The sequence below is a fragment of the Triturus cristatus genome, chromosome 6 (assembly GCF_964204655.1).
Source record: "Triturus cristatus chromosome 6, aTriCri1.1, whole genome shotgun sequence".
In the NCBI taxonomy this organism is placed as follows: Eukaryota; Metazoa; Chordata; class Amphibia; order Caudata; family Salamandridae; genus Triturus; species Triturus cristatus.
Genome location: NC_140589.1, coordinates 984,512,428 through 984,528,724, shown reverse-complemented (window position 1 = coordinate 984,528,724; position 16,297 = coordinate 984,512,428). Strand labels below are relative to the sequence as shown.

Below are 16,297 nucleotides of genomic sequence, written 5' to 3'. Positions count from 1 at the left end.
TGGAGTAAGGAAGTTTTCTTCTGCAAGTTCTGCAAATCCCGGTACCAAAGGTAAGGTAGGTCTTGGTGAAGCTTTTGGTTGAAGAGTCTCCATTATCAGAGAAATCGGTGCCTGTGGTGTTTGCAATTGAAGATTTAGCTTATTGGCACCTCTGACTTGGACATCTTGAAAAGTAAGAATGTCACTGCAGGAGATGACCCAAGCGGTGATGCTGCCAGAGAAGTGGGATTGTATGTAGAATAGGAATTGGTGGAATAAGACCTAGTTGGTGAAAGAGACTGAGAAGGTGATCTTTTCCATATTCTTGGGGTCAATGTCTTGGAGGAATTGACTGCGCTGGACCTTCAGTGTTTGGTGAAACTGTTGGTCTTGACTATGGTTCCATTGGTTAAACTTCAGGACTTATCAGAGAAATAGGTCTAGATGGTAAATTTAGAGGAGTAAGGTGTTCTTGAGCAGGATCATCCTGTGGGATTATTAAAGTTGGTCAATTCTGGTTTCCATCTTCTAGTTGACGGGTATCAGGAACTAAAAAAAACAGACATTTGACTACCTCGACAACGATCTCCTTAACTTCAAGTGTCTTGACGGCGATCTCGACGACAATTAAGCCAATCTTTTCAACATCGACTGATGCTACGTTAGTGTCGAGTGTTCGGGCGTCGACAGTCCAGCCATTGACGGCTGCGATGTCAGAACTGAAATCAACGAAGGTAAACTCTACAGTACCTGAGGTGATGTTGTTGTAATCTACAATAGCGAGCAAGTCTGTGCTCACGCCTGCCTCAACCAGTGTTCGCGAGGGCGGCGAGTGTTCAGAGTGACGGTGACGATGGATTTTTTGTTTCCTCTCTCTAGATCTTCCTCTATGGGAGTTTTTAGTACAAGAGGTTGTGCATTCAGAAGGAGGAGTCCCTTCTCTGTCCTATTTTCTCAGCTTTTTCTCTCTTCAGCCTGACACAGGTTTTCAAGTTTCACTCTCAGTCGTTTAGGGCTCTTTTGGAAATTTTCTGGCAAAATTCACACTTTTTAACAGGGAGGCAGGAAGACAGAAAGCAAACTAAGAATGTGGGGGGTATTTCATGAATAGTGAAGGCATTTTGAAAACAATATTCACCACTTTTCAAAGGGAAATTGGTGAAAAAAGTAGAATAACCTCAGAGGAGTCGATTGAAGCAAAAAAATAATTAAATGTGACTAAAGTTAAGAAAAAACGGAGTTAAAAAAAACCAGAGAGTGTTCAGAGATCCTCACAGCATGAGCTGGAAAAAAGAACTGAGTCTGTGAGGCAAACTGCCGGTATTGTGCATTGCAGGGAAGGGAAGTTGCTGGCTCTTTAAAGTAAGAGTGCTTTTCCTTTTTAGGTCTCACCTTGGCAGCGCATGCGCTGTCTTGTTCCAGACTTGCTGTATCTGCTCTATGGGCTTTTGGCACGCCCACCGCATTTCATTGGTTCCTTTGTGTCGCCTTCAAAAATCCTTGCTTTTCTCTGGTCAATCGCTTACATTTGTCCCTCCTCTTGGTGTGTTGTTACCGGCCATGGCTACTGGCCCTAGTACTTGTAGGCTTTCACTTGTGGTCATTTACATTTGTTTCGGCGCACTATTTTTGATATTTTTGCCTCGACTTGCGCCAAGCAGTTTCCGTGCGTTTCCTTTGTTCAACGGCCGACACTTTATTAAGTCAAGCACTCTGGGTGCTGTTCAGCTTCGGTCCCGTATTTAACTGCATCTTCGTTATGCCCCTCCCACACCAGGAGATTAACTGATTTGTCCAGAATCACCAGATGTTGAGCCGATGCGGAGACACAAACCTGGCTCCCAGCTCTAAAGTCGCAGCTCTGGCTACTACGCTACATCCTCTCTCATGTTTCAGGTTAATGTCTCATTAAGCCCAAATAAATATTGGTGACAGTGCGTCACCATTATTGATAGATAGGGCATTTAACATCACATCTACTTCTTTTCAGCCACCTTCTTCTGTAGATCTCTTTCACTGGTGTTTGGCTAGGTGCGCCTGCGCTCAGCAATTGACTTTAGGTTCAATGCTCTCAGTAGCTTGTGTTTGAAGTCTTTCAGCATTTGATTTATGGGACTCGCTCGATGCTCTCTTTGCTCTCTGTGGCACCTTGTAGACTGTGCATCCTGGTATGCGCGCATGTACTTGGTTACTTAGAAGCTGCCATGTTAGAGTCAGGCAACGTGTATGTGACTAGAATCACCCTGCCCTCTGACTTGGAACAAAAGCAGCAGAAGAATCACCTAATCTTAACTTGGTTACCACTTTAACTTTAGCCGCATGCGCAGACCTAGCTGCACGCCAGGCTTGTGGTTTCAGCCGTCCCTCAGCGCTCTATCGATGCTCTCAGCGCTCCCATTGGTGCTCCGGGTCAGGCAAAGAGGTGGCCACAGAACCCAAGCAGCAACCCCTACCCCCGTAGAGGGAGAAGCGTAGGTAAGACCCCCGTATATCCCCAAGAACACTCTCAGCCACACTCTACCTGCAAGGCCTCCTGCAGTCCAAGCACCCCCCGGCACTGCACCCAGGATAATGTGCAGCATGGCAAAACACTTATAAGATCCAAAATGCAAAGCATAGTTGGGTAAAGTATCAGAACTAGCTGAAGGTGTCCCATTTCATTGCAAATGCTTGTTTACTTCATTTTTTTCCACTATATTTGCTCAATAGGCATTTTTTAACAATTAAATTCAGGGTTGCCTTCTTCACAGATGCTGCAATGTGGTCACATTAAATTGATTAGATGACTTTTATGATACAGAAATAAATCCATAAAATGCAGACCTGGCGGTAACTTTAATTCTGTGGACAATGAGGTGGTTACCTCCACATAATAATGACTTTCAATATTTGAAGAAAGAGTGTTCCAGGATCACCGCAAATTCATGGGAATACTCCATGTTCATGACTATCAGTGAGGATCCTACGATGCAGAAATTAAATTACGATTGCAAAATCTGACACACAACACAAAACTAAAATCTGCAGATATATTTTGATAATCTTCAGTGAATCTATTTGTGTACACTTATATACATATAAAAACATTACATTAGGTCAGAATGAGGTTGAACAAATATTTAATAATGAGATAGAGCTGATAGGCAAACTGATGTTTAATAATTCTGCGTTCTACTTGCCTAGATTGTATTCTTTTGCTCACATTACTAATAACACTGAGAAGTAGAGAACATAAAATATTCGGAATGGAGAAAAATTAAAGAAATTAATGTCTGATTATCATAAAACCCAAAATTGCAAGTTTGGTGTTGAGTCAAAATAAGTTAATGATCTAACTGAATTCAAATTGCAGTTTATGTACCATATTATAAATATCACAGACTTTGAAAGAATAGAGCATATGGCCAATAAAAATAGCTCCCTCTTTAGTATGGGCCTCCTAATTGCCTCTTCACATTCTTCCTTCTATTATTTTCGGTAGGTACTCAGCAGGAACTGTGCATGAAAAGATTAGCCCTGGGCTAGGCGCTCACAGGTACACAAATATAAAAACACTAGTGACAAAGTCAGGGAAAGCTGCATAACATAGATATATATGAAAGCAGCAGCCATACAATTTCAGTCTATTCTGGAACAAGGGACGATCTCTTCCAAGCAAGGACTTATTTAGGAGAGGACAATGTCACACCTCATTTCATAAGATAGCAGGCTTGTGGCAGTTCCCTCTCTATACATCCCAGTGCCTTATTGAACCCCTTCCTTTTCTTGTTATGTAAATTTGTTTACTCTCTTCAGGAAAGAGCTAAAAGCCCTTCTCTTTTACTCTTTATCATCCCTCTATGTTACATGTTGCAGTGTCTTGTGGGGTTTGTACTTGACCTGTAAGTGTTCTTTCATCACTGAAAGTTTTTAAAGGCATTGCTACAAAATGGGGTTATGATAAACTTATTATCAGTATATTTTACTAGGCAGTGAACACTTGGAAATGTCTTAACACTGTGTTCTAGGCCTACTAGCGAGAAAGTAGCTGCACTTTTGCAAGTTTCCTTTAAAAATCAATGATACTAAGGGTTAACAGTTTGGGAAAGAGTAAACAAAACAATGTCTACCTGATATAAGGCTTCAAAACTCGTGAAGTGTAAGGGCTGACAATGCTGTGCTCTGATGCCATGTTTTCCGTCCCGACCAAGCGATGTAAAAATTTAGAGGTCAGGCGCTGATATCCCTTCATTGCTGGTAATGCAGCCTGAAAATATTGATAAAGAAAAATATGACACACAAAACAGTAACACAAAATATTTACATCTGACCAAATGGTAATTCATCTTTAAAACTTACATTTCAATTTTCTTTTTATGTACTAGTTGTTGCAGAGCTAGTCCCTTGCTGGAGGCAACTGAGCAGAACCTACTGGTTATATATAGGATCACTAACGAACAAACCAAACTCAAAGAGCGACCCTTGACCTTAGGGTAGGTCGCTCCCCTGCCCCCGCAGCGCAACCAGTGCTTGCCTGCCTCCTTTTGTGCGATTTCTGTGTGATTCTGACTGCTGCTTCCTTTTTTCCTTGTTCCCCGAGTGCGTGCCCGGCTGTTGTTGTGAGTGCTGCCCCCTTTTTTTCCTTGTTCCCCGAGTGCGTGCCCGGCTGGTGTTGTGAGTGCTGCCCCCTTTTTTTCCTTGTTTCCCGAGTGCGTGCCCCCCAGAGTGCCCGGCTGTTGTTGTGCCCGGCCTTTTAGTACCCGGTTCCCCTTTTGCTTCGTTTCTCTCGCTGCTCGTCTTTTTTCACTTTTTTGCCCTCGCCGCTTTTCCCGCCGTTTTTTCCCCCGCCTACCCTCCCGCCGCCTGCCTCCCAGCTGACCCCTCCTCCCCGGCTACCCCATATATGGCGGCCGCTGCGAGACCGCGCAGCGGACGTGCGCAGCGGGCGCGCCGCTGGGGCGCCGAAGGCGCGCCTAAGGCAAGCCCGTCTGCGCCTGGACCGCGCCCAGCGCCATGACCTCTGGCCCCCGCGACCCACACCTCCCACGCCTGACCTATGACACCGCCGCCCTGACCAAACTCAAGCCCGGCAGAGCGCCAGGCTGCTGCCGCACCCCCCCCCGAGACGCACCCACGGTCTTTTTACCTGCCGCAACTGCCGATTCACCTGCCTACGGACCCCCAACGCACCCCACAAGAACAACACCCCCGGACACAACCTCGAGTGCATCCTGATCAACACGCGATCCGTCCACAGACACACCATCGAACTGTGGAACCTCATCGACTCAACAGCCCCGGATATCGCCTTCCTCACTGAGACCTGGATGAACCCCTCCTCGGCACCCGACATCGCCATAGCCATCCCTGACGGATACAAAATCATCAGGAAAGACCGCACCAACCGCACCGGAGGCGGCATTGCCATCGTCCACAAGAGCTCCATCCGCATCACAACCAACACCGACCACACTCTCCGACGCTGAACACCTCCACTTCCAAATCCACAGCGACCCCAAAACCACCCTCAGAGGAACCCTCATCTACAGACCCCCCGGACCACGCACCAATTTCAGCGAAGACATCGCAGACTTCGTCAGCCCACACGCCCTCCCCTCCGCCGACTACATCCTCCTGGGAGACCTCAACTTCCACCTGGAGAACTACAACGACAACACCACCACCCTACTGGACAACCTCTCCGACCTCGGACTCAAGCAACTGGTCAACACCCCCACCCACTACGCCGGACACACGCTCGACCCCATCTTCTCCTCCAGCAAACACATCTCCTTCAACCACACCACCAAACTCTCCTGGACGGACCACAGCTGCGTCCACTTCAGCTACAGGAAAACCACAACCCACCACCACGCTCAACAACCACCGAGAAGACAATGGAACCGAATCACCGCCGACCAACTCACATCAGCTCTCTCCCAGAACCCGCCCACCAGCACCTCAGACCCCAACGAAGCAGCCAACAACCTCACGAGCTGGATCTCCGACTGCGCTAACATCCTGGCTCCCCTGAAGACCCGATCGAACGGAGCCAACCACAAAAGAAGCTCCTGGTTTAACTCCACCCTCAAGGACTCCAAAAAACGATGCCGCACCTTCGAGAAAACCTGGCGCCTCGACCAGACCGACAAGAACATGGCAGCCCTCAAAAACGCCACCCGGAAACACCACCAACTCCTCCGCGCCGCAAGAAAATCTTCCTTCAAAGACAGACTTGACAACAACTCCCACAACAGCAAAGAACTTTTCGGCATCGTCAGAGAACTCTCCAACCCCGACGCCGAAAACAACGCCATCCCCCCCTCACAAGACCTCTGCGACTCCCTCGCAGCCTTCTTCCACCACAAAATCACCGCCATCTACAACAGCTTCACCACAACAAACGCGAACCCACCACCAGAACCACCCCCCACAGCACCACCATCCACGCCTGGAACCCAATCACCACCGAGGAAACCACCCGCACGATGAACTCCATCCACTCAGGATCACCCGCCGACCCATGCCCCCACCACATCTTCAACAAAGCCGACAACATCATCGCCCCCCATCTCCAAGACGTCTTCAACATATCCTTCACCACCGCCACCTTCCCCGAGAGCTGGAAACACGCCAAACTCAACGCCCTCCTCAAGAAGCCGACAGCAGACCCCACAGACCTCAAGAACTTCCGACCCATCTCTCTCCTCCCGTTCCCAGCAAAGGTTATTGAGAAAACCGTCAACACTCAACTGACTACCTTCCTCGAAACCAACGAATCACTCGACCCCTCGCAGTTCGGTTTCAGGGCCAACCACAGCACCGAGACCGCCCTCATCGCAGCCACAGACGACATCAGATCCCTGACCGACAAGGGAGAGACCGTGGCCCTCATACTCCTTGACCTCTCCGTAGCCTTCGACACGGCATGCCACCGCACCCTGATACAGTGCCTCAACAACGCCGGCATCCGAGGCAAGGCCTTGGACTGGATCATCTCGTTCCTCGCCGGAAGAACTCAGAGAGTCCGCCTCCCCCCCCCCCTTCAGATCAACAGCGACCAAGGTCCTCTGCGGCGTCCCACAAGGATCCTCCCTCAGCCCTACCCTCTTCAACATCTACATGACGCCCCTGGCAAACATCGCACGCAAACACGGACTCAACCTCATCTCCTACGCAGATGACACCCAACTCATCCTCTCCCTCACCAACGACCCTTCCTCTGCTAGAACCAGACTACACGAAGTAATGAAGGAAGTAGCGGACTGGATGACGGACAGCCGGCTTAAACTCAACACCGACAAGATGGAAGTCCTCATCCTAGGCCCTACTCCCACCGCATGGGACGACTCCTGGTGGCCCCCCGCCCTAGGCAGCACTCCCCAACCCAACGACCACGCCCGCAACCTGGGCTTCATCCTGGACTCCTCCCTCTCCATGACCAGACAAGTCAACGCAGTCACATCGGCATGCTTCAACACCCTTCGCATGCTCCGCAAGATCTTCCACTGGATCCCCACCGACAAGGAAGACCGTCACCCACGCCCTCGTCACCAGCCGCCTGGACTACGGCAACACCCTCTACGCCGTCACCACGATCAAACTACAGAAGAAACTCCAACGAATCCAGAACGCCGCCGCATGCCTCATCCTGGACATCCCGAGCCACCACCACATCTCCGGACACCTGGAAAAGCTTCACTGGCTCCCAGTCAGCAAGAGGATCACGTTCAGACTCCTCACCCACGCACACAAAGCCCTTCACAAACAAGGACCCAAACTCATCAACCACCGCGTCTCCTTCTACATATCCACCCACACCCTGCGATCGACCGGACAAGCCCTGGCAGCCGTCCCCCGCATCTGTAAAGCCACCGCCGGAGGCAAATCTTTTTCCTACCTCGCAGCGAAGTCCTGGAACTCTCTCCCCAGCCATCTCCGCTTAACACAGGACCACCTCTCCTTCAGAAGGCAGCTCAAGACCTGGCTGTACGAGCAATAACCCCCTCCCCCCCCAGCGCCTTGAGACCCTTACGGGTGAGTAGCGCGCTTTATAAATGCCAATGATTGATTGATTGAAAGATTAATTGAATACTGCTGTGGGTAGAGGCAAGGATTCTCTGTGAAATTCAGCCGAAATGCAGCACCCCAAAAAAATTCACAATTGCTGCAAAAGACACCATATTTTAGTTCAGCAATTATCGGGATTAAGAGAAGAAACAGGATATGGGCCCAGATGTGATAACATTAGAAATACAGATTCCCTAATTGTGATTATCTCTGATTCACAATTCGGAAATCAGTATTCCTAATGTATGGAACTCTTGAGTTTCATAAGCGATTTCTAGCGGGTTATAAACAGACCTATCTCATGGATATTATTGAGGTAGTTTGCAATTTTTTTTTTTATAAATGCGGTCTGTTTTCCTTAAAGGAAAATGGGATGAGTTTAAAAAGAAAAAAAGAGTAGGCACTTAAAAAAAATATGTTTTCAACATTCTCAAAGGGGAAGAGGTTACGATCACTTTTAAATGGTGGTAAAGTATTACTATTTTGCAACCAGAGAATTTGGTGTCAAAACAGTAATACATACCATATGGATTATGTATTTGGAAGGGACTTCCAAAATACGACCCTTCCAAATACCAAACTGTAAATTCAAATTGCGATTTGGTAGCAAGTTACCGAATCCAATCTTGCATTTTGGACATCTGAAAAAGCATTTTTCTGGTCGCAAACAGTCCGATTCTGTGAATCGGGCGGTTTGCAACCGGAAAAATGCTTTGTACATCTGGTATGCAAACGGCTGTACGTGAAACATTTAGGCACAGGTGGTAATCCCAGCTTAGGCTCGCAAGACAAAAGGTGCACCAAGGAAGAAATGTACCTTTGGGTCACCCTTTTCGCTTAACCACAACACTAGTACAATGTCAACTTCAAAGATCTTTCTTCAAATTTTAAATAGAAAATCATAATAGGGACAAATATGACAAAACAATAACTTATCTTAAAAAATGGTATTCATTGAGGCGGAGTACAAAAATTTAAATAAACTGCGTTTACACAAGTTGAGAACAACAGCAAAAATGTACGACAGGTAACATGGTAGAGTGAGTTATTAAAACACACCTCAGCTGCCCATGGATCTCCTATTTCTAACCGCCATTTTAAGGATGCAGCATACATTATAATAAGCATAGCATTTCCTGAATTCAAGAGCTTTCGGAATGTGTTTAAGACAAGTTAAAAATAAAAGTTTATAAAATTTACAGAAAAATATAAAATGTAGTAAGGATACCGTTACTTACCCAGTAAACGTCTGTTCTTGGCATGTACAGCTGCAGAGTCACATGCTTTGCATACTCCTGCCATTTAGTGTTGGGCCCGGATGTTTGCAGTTTGTTTTTCTTCGAAGAAGTCTTTTCCAGTCACGAGGCAGCGACTCCTCCTTTCTTTCGGTGATAGTGCGCATGGGCATCGACTCCATTGTTAGATTGTTTTCCCACAGAGGGTGATAATGGAGTTAGAAAGAGTACAATAGAGATGTCCATGCGTATGTATGTATACTAAAGAGAACTGCAGCAGCTACAGGTACCCGGGGAAGCGGGTGGGCGCATGTGAATCTACAGCTGTACATGCCAAGAACAGATGTTTACTGGGTAAGTAACACTATCTGTTCGAGGCATGTGAGCTGTAGATCACATGCTTTGCAAAGACTATATAGCAGTAATCTCCCAAAGCAGAGGCTAACCTGTAGCTGTTGGAGTTGTCTGAAATAGTGTCTTAAGTACTGTTTGGCCCACATTAGCTTGGTACGCAGAGAAAGGGATACGCGATCGAAAACAATACCGTTGAGGGGGGAGTGTATTGCGCGGGGTGGAAAACCAAAGAAACGGTGTCAAACCGGAGCGCAGCAATTCACGTCCAAACCCGATGGCGGAAAAAACAATCTAACAATGGAATTGATGCCCATGCTCACTATCACCAAAAGGAGGAGTCACCTACCTCATGACTGGAAAATACTTCTTCAAAGAAAAACAAACTGCAAACATCAAGACCCAACTCTAGATGGCAGGAGTATGCAAAGCATGTACATGCCTTAAACGGATTGTTTTGCAGCCCCATCGCACGGGCATGCTAGTAATTGCCACAAAACTAGTAGTTAAGGATAGATTAGGTAGGTATTAATACTATTGAGTCTACTTAAGGATTGCAATGATATAACATTGTTTGGAAATGACCCTGCCCTTCTGGAAAAAGTAACACAAAAGTGCAAGATTCTACATAAAAAAAGTTTGAAATCTACTTTCATTGACATAGGTTTTCGTTTTTGGGGAATTCAGAGAGTATTCCAGGAATAATTCAGTGAAACAGCGAAAGTTGCAATTTCCAGGATTACTTCTGGAACTCTTTTGAGAGTTCGAAGTTTCTCATATGTGCAAATACTTAGCAAAACTGAAATTACTCCTTAAAACCATTTTTTCACAAGTACTATACTTTCCCCAGAGTAGCATCTACTTTATTTAAGCCCCATGTATTTTTCTGATGTTGCTTCCCCATTTGAACTTTCAATAGAGATTTACTTGTGCCCTTGACAGGAAAAATTAACGAGTGCATCCCGGATTGGGGAGTGTTGTGGGAGTTTTTGTGAGTTTTTAAAATTGTGCAATATTAACAACGTGCAGAATATGGATCTACACTCGAATTTTATGTGAATACCATCTGATTCTGTTGCTTTAGAAACAATTTTATTGTGATATGTTTAAGTGCATTTTTCTAGCTATGCTAATTAGGCCGCAACGCCATCTTGGTCAAAAAGGATATCTCACCCTTCACGCTTAGTGTTTATTATTTGTGCTGCACATGGTCATGTTTATTTCCATTGACTTTACTCTTGCTGTTCTCAAAGAAAATGTTTTTAACATGGGCATAGAAATTATGTACACATTCAAGGTCTCTTCCGCTGCCTGAATTCAAAATAGTTCACTGTTGTTTTAGTAACTAGATTGTACTGACATCTCAGGATGAAATTAGGTCAGAAAGAGGCTGATCAAATATATAATAGTGAGACAGAGCTTAAATCGTAAGGCATTCTGTGTTCTATCTGCCTACTTGTATTCTTTTGTTCACATTTGCCTTGATTGTATTCTTTTGCTCACATCATGATAAATTTGTAGTTCCATTCTGTTCTCTGACACGTTTTCCTATTTAAACTTTCAAATTCAATGGTAAGCCAGGGACTTTTGATGCTGCTAGGGATGCTGTCCGATTTCTTATTGATTTTGCAGCTCATTTGGTACTTAGAATAATTTTTGACTATCCCTATTTTTCGATAATTTCCATTACTGATAGCCATTATGACAAATTAATATATATATATATATGATATATAAACACATCTAAAATCTCTGTATTGTACCTTATCAGTATTTATGACAAATCCTCCTAAATGTTCCTTTCTGCCCTAGAACTCACTTATTGAGTCTGTCCTTACTCAATTAACCTCATTTTGTTTTGCAGTATGGTGTACTATAATCGGGGACACATTACCTCATTAAATTGAGGTTTAGCAGAGTCTCCAATTCATCCAAGCATCGGAGTGTAGTTTAAGTGTCTTTTTGAGGTGTAGAATTGTAGGGGTTCCAGCGCCCACAAAAATTTGGTGGCAGAGGATGGTTGCGGGATAAAAGCACCTCATATCTGCTTTACGGATTTCTTTTTGCGCTGACCTAGTTTGTATTTTGGCACAGTGCATATTCAACTGTGGATTTTTCAGTTGTTTGCTGAGATCTTGACATTGTAGTTACAATCCTCTTTGCTCAGGAACAGCAAGTATAAATAGGACGTAATGATTAATGAGAATTGAATGTCTAGGGGTACTGATGATGCGAATGTGATTTCTGTTGAGTGTTGGATTGTTATGCTGCATGTGTGGTTTTTGGTTATGTGATATTGATTCTTAGCTTAATTGGTGGTTTAAATATTGTGATTTTTTTTGCTCATTTGGGGCCATATGTAGGTAACATACTATTTACCGATTCATAAATAGCGAATTTTACCGATTCGGTATTTATGAATCGGTAAATAGTATGTAGGTAAATAATCGGCAATTATTACCGATTCGGTAAATATCGGTATTTATGATTCGGTATTTACCGAATCGGTAATAATGCATCCCTTCCCATTCATTCCTATGGGCCTGGAGGCCCATAGGAATGAATGGGAAGCCAGTTACTATTACCTATTCGGTAAATAACGAATCGGTAATAGGGGAGGCATTATCATGGGTGGCAGGGTGTCACATTGACACCCTGTTGCACCCCTGATTCGTGCATGTGTGCACATGTGGCGCACATACATGCCCTAAGGGCATGTATGTCTGCCACATGGCACTTTTAAATCAGCAAACTATAGCTGTTTGCAAGGTATTCGTTATTTATCACCAACCTGTATTTGGTGGTAAATACCGAATTCTTAATACTAATATTCACTCTTTTGAGTGCTCCCTACATATGATTTCAGGATTCGGTAATTTACCGAATCTGTATTTTACAGAATCGGTATTTTACCGAACCATTACCGAATCGGTAAATTACCGAATCCTGAAATCATGCCTCCTACATCGCAAATTCCTAAATACCGGTCGGTAACGGGATATTTACCGAATTTCGGCCGTTACCGACCGGTATTTAGCTACCTACATGAGGCCCTTGATCTTTATTGAGATTTTCACATCAACACAACCTGCACTAGTAGTCTGCCATCCAAACATAATAAGATTGTTGCCAATACCCCATTTCTGATGATGGGTCAGACCGTAAATGCCACTGAGCTAAGTAATCATAACCACAATACCTCTCAAACTACCATGCTACCCAGTTCCCATCCCGTTCAAAACTATCCAGCTAACATACTGGGGATGTTCGAACATACTGACTGATGCATATTGAGATCTGCAAGTGCACATATCAAAGCAAGAGGCAGTATACAAAAATTGAAGTTCTATTCGTATTGTACAAGTTGGCCTCAGTGCGTGTGACCACGAAGTCTATCCTCTATGGTAGCTTCTTGTCCAACTTGGGGTAATAGCTCCCAGCAGCGGTTCAAAATTCAATGAAGATTTGGGTTTCTGTATTCCACTCTGATTGCCTAGTATACACATTTAATCAGCTCTGGCAAATTGGTATGAATCCTTTTTCCATCTCTCATGATCTGAATGATCTCCAATTCAAGGCTATCTGGTGCTTACCAAAAGATAGGGCCAGGTCAATGAATTTGGCAGTGGATTTATTAGCCTTAGATCTGTGCATGAGGACCAGCAGTAAGATCCTCTGTGATTCTAAACAAAATGGTTCCTTAATAGCAGTCGCAGTTTTGCAGCTTAAAGAGCTTTCTGGATTTACTTGCTGTGCATTATTCTGCCATCCTGTAGATGGGTGCGGAATTTCTTATTTGTAGAAGTCCCTTTTCTCTTTCTATCCTTTTTTTTGTTCTGCGTCGACGGTCCCCACCATTTGGTGCTTGTTCCATCCTCTTCTGAAGTCGCCCTTGCCCAAAAGTCCAACTCTTGGTCACCATCTTCAAATTCCTTTTCTTTTAGGCTTTCTGTTAGTATTCTGTTTACTTGTGTCATCTCGTTTTCTGGGGAAGCGGGTGGGTCGCCTATGAATCCAGAAAACTCTTCAAACTGCAAAACGACTCCTACCGGCAAGTAACCATTTTGTTTTGCAGGGTGAATGTGTTCTGGATTCACCTGCTGTGCATTGATTTTGTAGAAGTTTTCTTCATTGAGGCGGTTGGGTTGAAGATGAGAATAAACTTGTAAACAGATGTTCCAGAACTTTTTGTCCCACCTGTGCTTCTTGGTTTACTTGAACGTCAATGCAATAGTGTTTTGTGAAAGTGTATATTGATGACCATGTGGCCACTGTGCACATATTGTTCAACAGAGCATTATCTAGAAAATCGATTGCTGCTCCTTCCTTTCTTAAAGAGTGTGCTCTTGGCTTTCCTTCTAATTGAATACCCTCTTTTTGTGACATATTTCAATTGCCTGTATCCAACTTTGTTACTGGTTGTCCCATATTGTTTTTTGCAACTGATACAAGAGTTGTTTTCCTTTACTAATGCACTTTTTCTATATAATACATAATTGCCCTGGGGGCATCCAGAATATGTAAAGCTTTCTCTGTTTGAGTCTTTGGGTTTTGATTAATGCGAAATTGTGATACGACTTTAGAAAGTAATTGTGGGTTAGTTCTTATGACTACCCTGTCTTTGTGTATTCGAATATATGGCTCTTGTATGGTGAGAGCCTGTGCTTCGATTACTCCGAGTAGTGAAGTCATGGGTGTTAGAAACATTTAGTATGATTTGAAGTTGTTTTAAGGTTTGGTTCAAATGGTTCCTTCATTAACTGTGTGAGTACCACATTGAGATTCCATGTGGGTGTTGGTGTACTCCTAGGTGGTGCTATTCTTTTAGCCTCTTCTAGAAATCTTTTGATTATTGTTGCGGTGAACAAACTTCTTCCAATGTAGTCACTTGTGTAAGCTACTATCGCTGCTTAATGTACTTTTAGAGAAGCATAAGTTAGGCCTTCTTCCAACAGATGTATTACATATCTGATAACCGTTGTTTCCCTTGATGTTTTGTGGAGTGGATTATTTCTAATTGTTGCCTTCCTTGCTTCTCTGGAGACTGACGTTGATTTTTCAAGTAGTTCTAAGTAACCACATTTTATGTCTGCAGGAGCCATGCTGCTAGGCTTAACGCATTTGGTTCTCTTAATGGGCACCTGCCCTTGCTCATTTCAGGGATGCAGGGCCCGAGGCCAAATGCTGGTGCAGAGGGGAAGGAGATATGGCTGCTGGTCGCTCACTCCAGCACCTGCGAGCTCCAGGCACTAAAGAGGCCTGCCAAGCAGACATGGGCCGAGGTTTGGCCAACAAGAGAGTCTGCAGCCTTCGATCAGCCACCACCAATGGCTGAGACACTCATCACGTGGCCAAGCAGGCAAGCCCCTGATTACAAGGCTCACCAAGACCACCACAATATGTCTGGCTCACTAGGTATTCTGCTCAGACGAGGGATCCTGTTGAGTCCCATGGCCATATGTTGCCTGTAGAGATCAGGAGCACGGAGATTTTGTTGGATGAAGCTGGGGGATGCGGTGTAGCAGGAGAGCCTGGCAGGAGCCCAATTACCTGCTTTGGCCACGCCATAGGATAGTTCTATGATGCCATGTAATAGGGAAAGGTTGTGTGATGTGTCAAAATAGATAGTGTGTACAGAGACAACCATAGTGAAATAAAAGTGTGCAGGGGTAAGCTTCAACTAATCTTAGACTTATTCTCATCACCCATGTCCACATATTAAAAACGAGCCGGTCTTTGTCTCAGGCTCTACATGTCAACACGGTCAAAATGTTTGCACAACATCTAAGGAAGGGTTTTCATTATGACCGGTTTCAAGGGCATACATGCGTAAGGTACAGTGACAAAGTTGAACCAGAGCGTTACAATGACTGCTACAATTAAAACGGCACATTATTTGCAATCACATGATGGTACAAACAATGCATTAGTGTCATCCCCATTATGAATGTGGGAAACAATTGTGCTGTCACATGATGCCAAGTACGTACATCATCACTGAAACATCCACCATTTTATCAAGACAAGCAACCAGTTCTAGATTGTGACAAAACATGGTCTAAAACCGTCAAACACAACAGTGAATTACGTGTGAACACTCTGATGAATTTGGATCAGCAATATCATTTGGAAGTCGGCGCCTGGCAGAGTGAACGGTCACTGTCCAGGGTGGGAATCTATTAAAATGTATTTCTGACAGTGACGTTGCCCCAAGTGATTGTTGCTTTTTTCAACACGTTTTGCAACTTTCCAGCCATTTTCCGAGTCAATTACCAGCCTTTTCATAGACATGTTTTTTTTTATTCAATCCTACTACACAGGCTCTTAATCCTGAACGTCTCACATACTGCGTTTCTCCTGAAGCTATGGTAAATGCATCACTGACGTCTGAGCAGACAAATTCACCTTCAAAGCAAAAGAAATTCAAACGTGTAACAGCAATTGTGACCTAGGCCTCGCATTAAAACTTCTGTTGTCTGATTTCTATGTACAACGACACTAATAGTCTCTTTTTAATATTGGTCCACTGCACGATCACTCAATGACCCGGTGCTTTGTTCGTAATTTCTTTATTTTCCGTGATATTTTAATAATTACCAATACCTATACACTGGTCGCCTGCCTATTGCCATTACTTGCTGGAACAACTGTGTTACTGTCAAAGTTTGCAAATCTGGTATCAC

General features: G+C 44.5%; 1 protein-coding gene across 3 annotated transcripts in view; it reads right to left on the bottom strand.

Moving 5' to 3' along the window:
- The window catches only part of KAT14 (lysine acetyltransferase 14), a 532,637-nt gene that overhangs the window by 164,878 nt on the left and 351,462 nt on the right, over nucleotides 1-16,297 (bottom strand). For all 3 annotated transcript variants that reach the window (XM_085611763.1, XM_085611764.1, XM_085611765.1), the window contains one exon: nucleotides 4,089-4,225. In XM_085611763.1, the coding sequence (XP_085467889.1) occupies nucleotides 4,089-4,225 (137 nt within the window). The remainder of the gene's footprint in view (nucleotides 1-4,088; nucleotides 4,226-16,297) is intronic.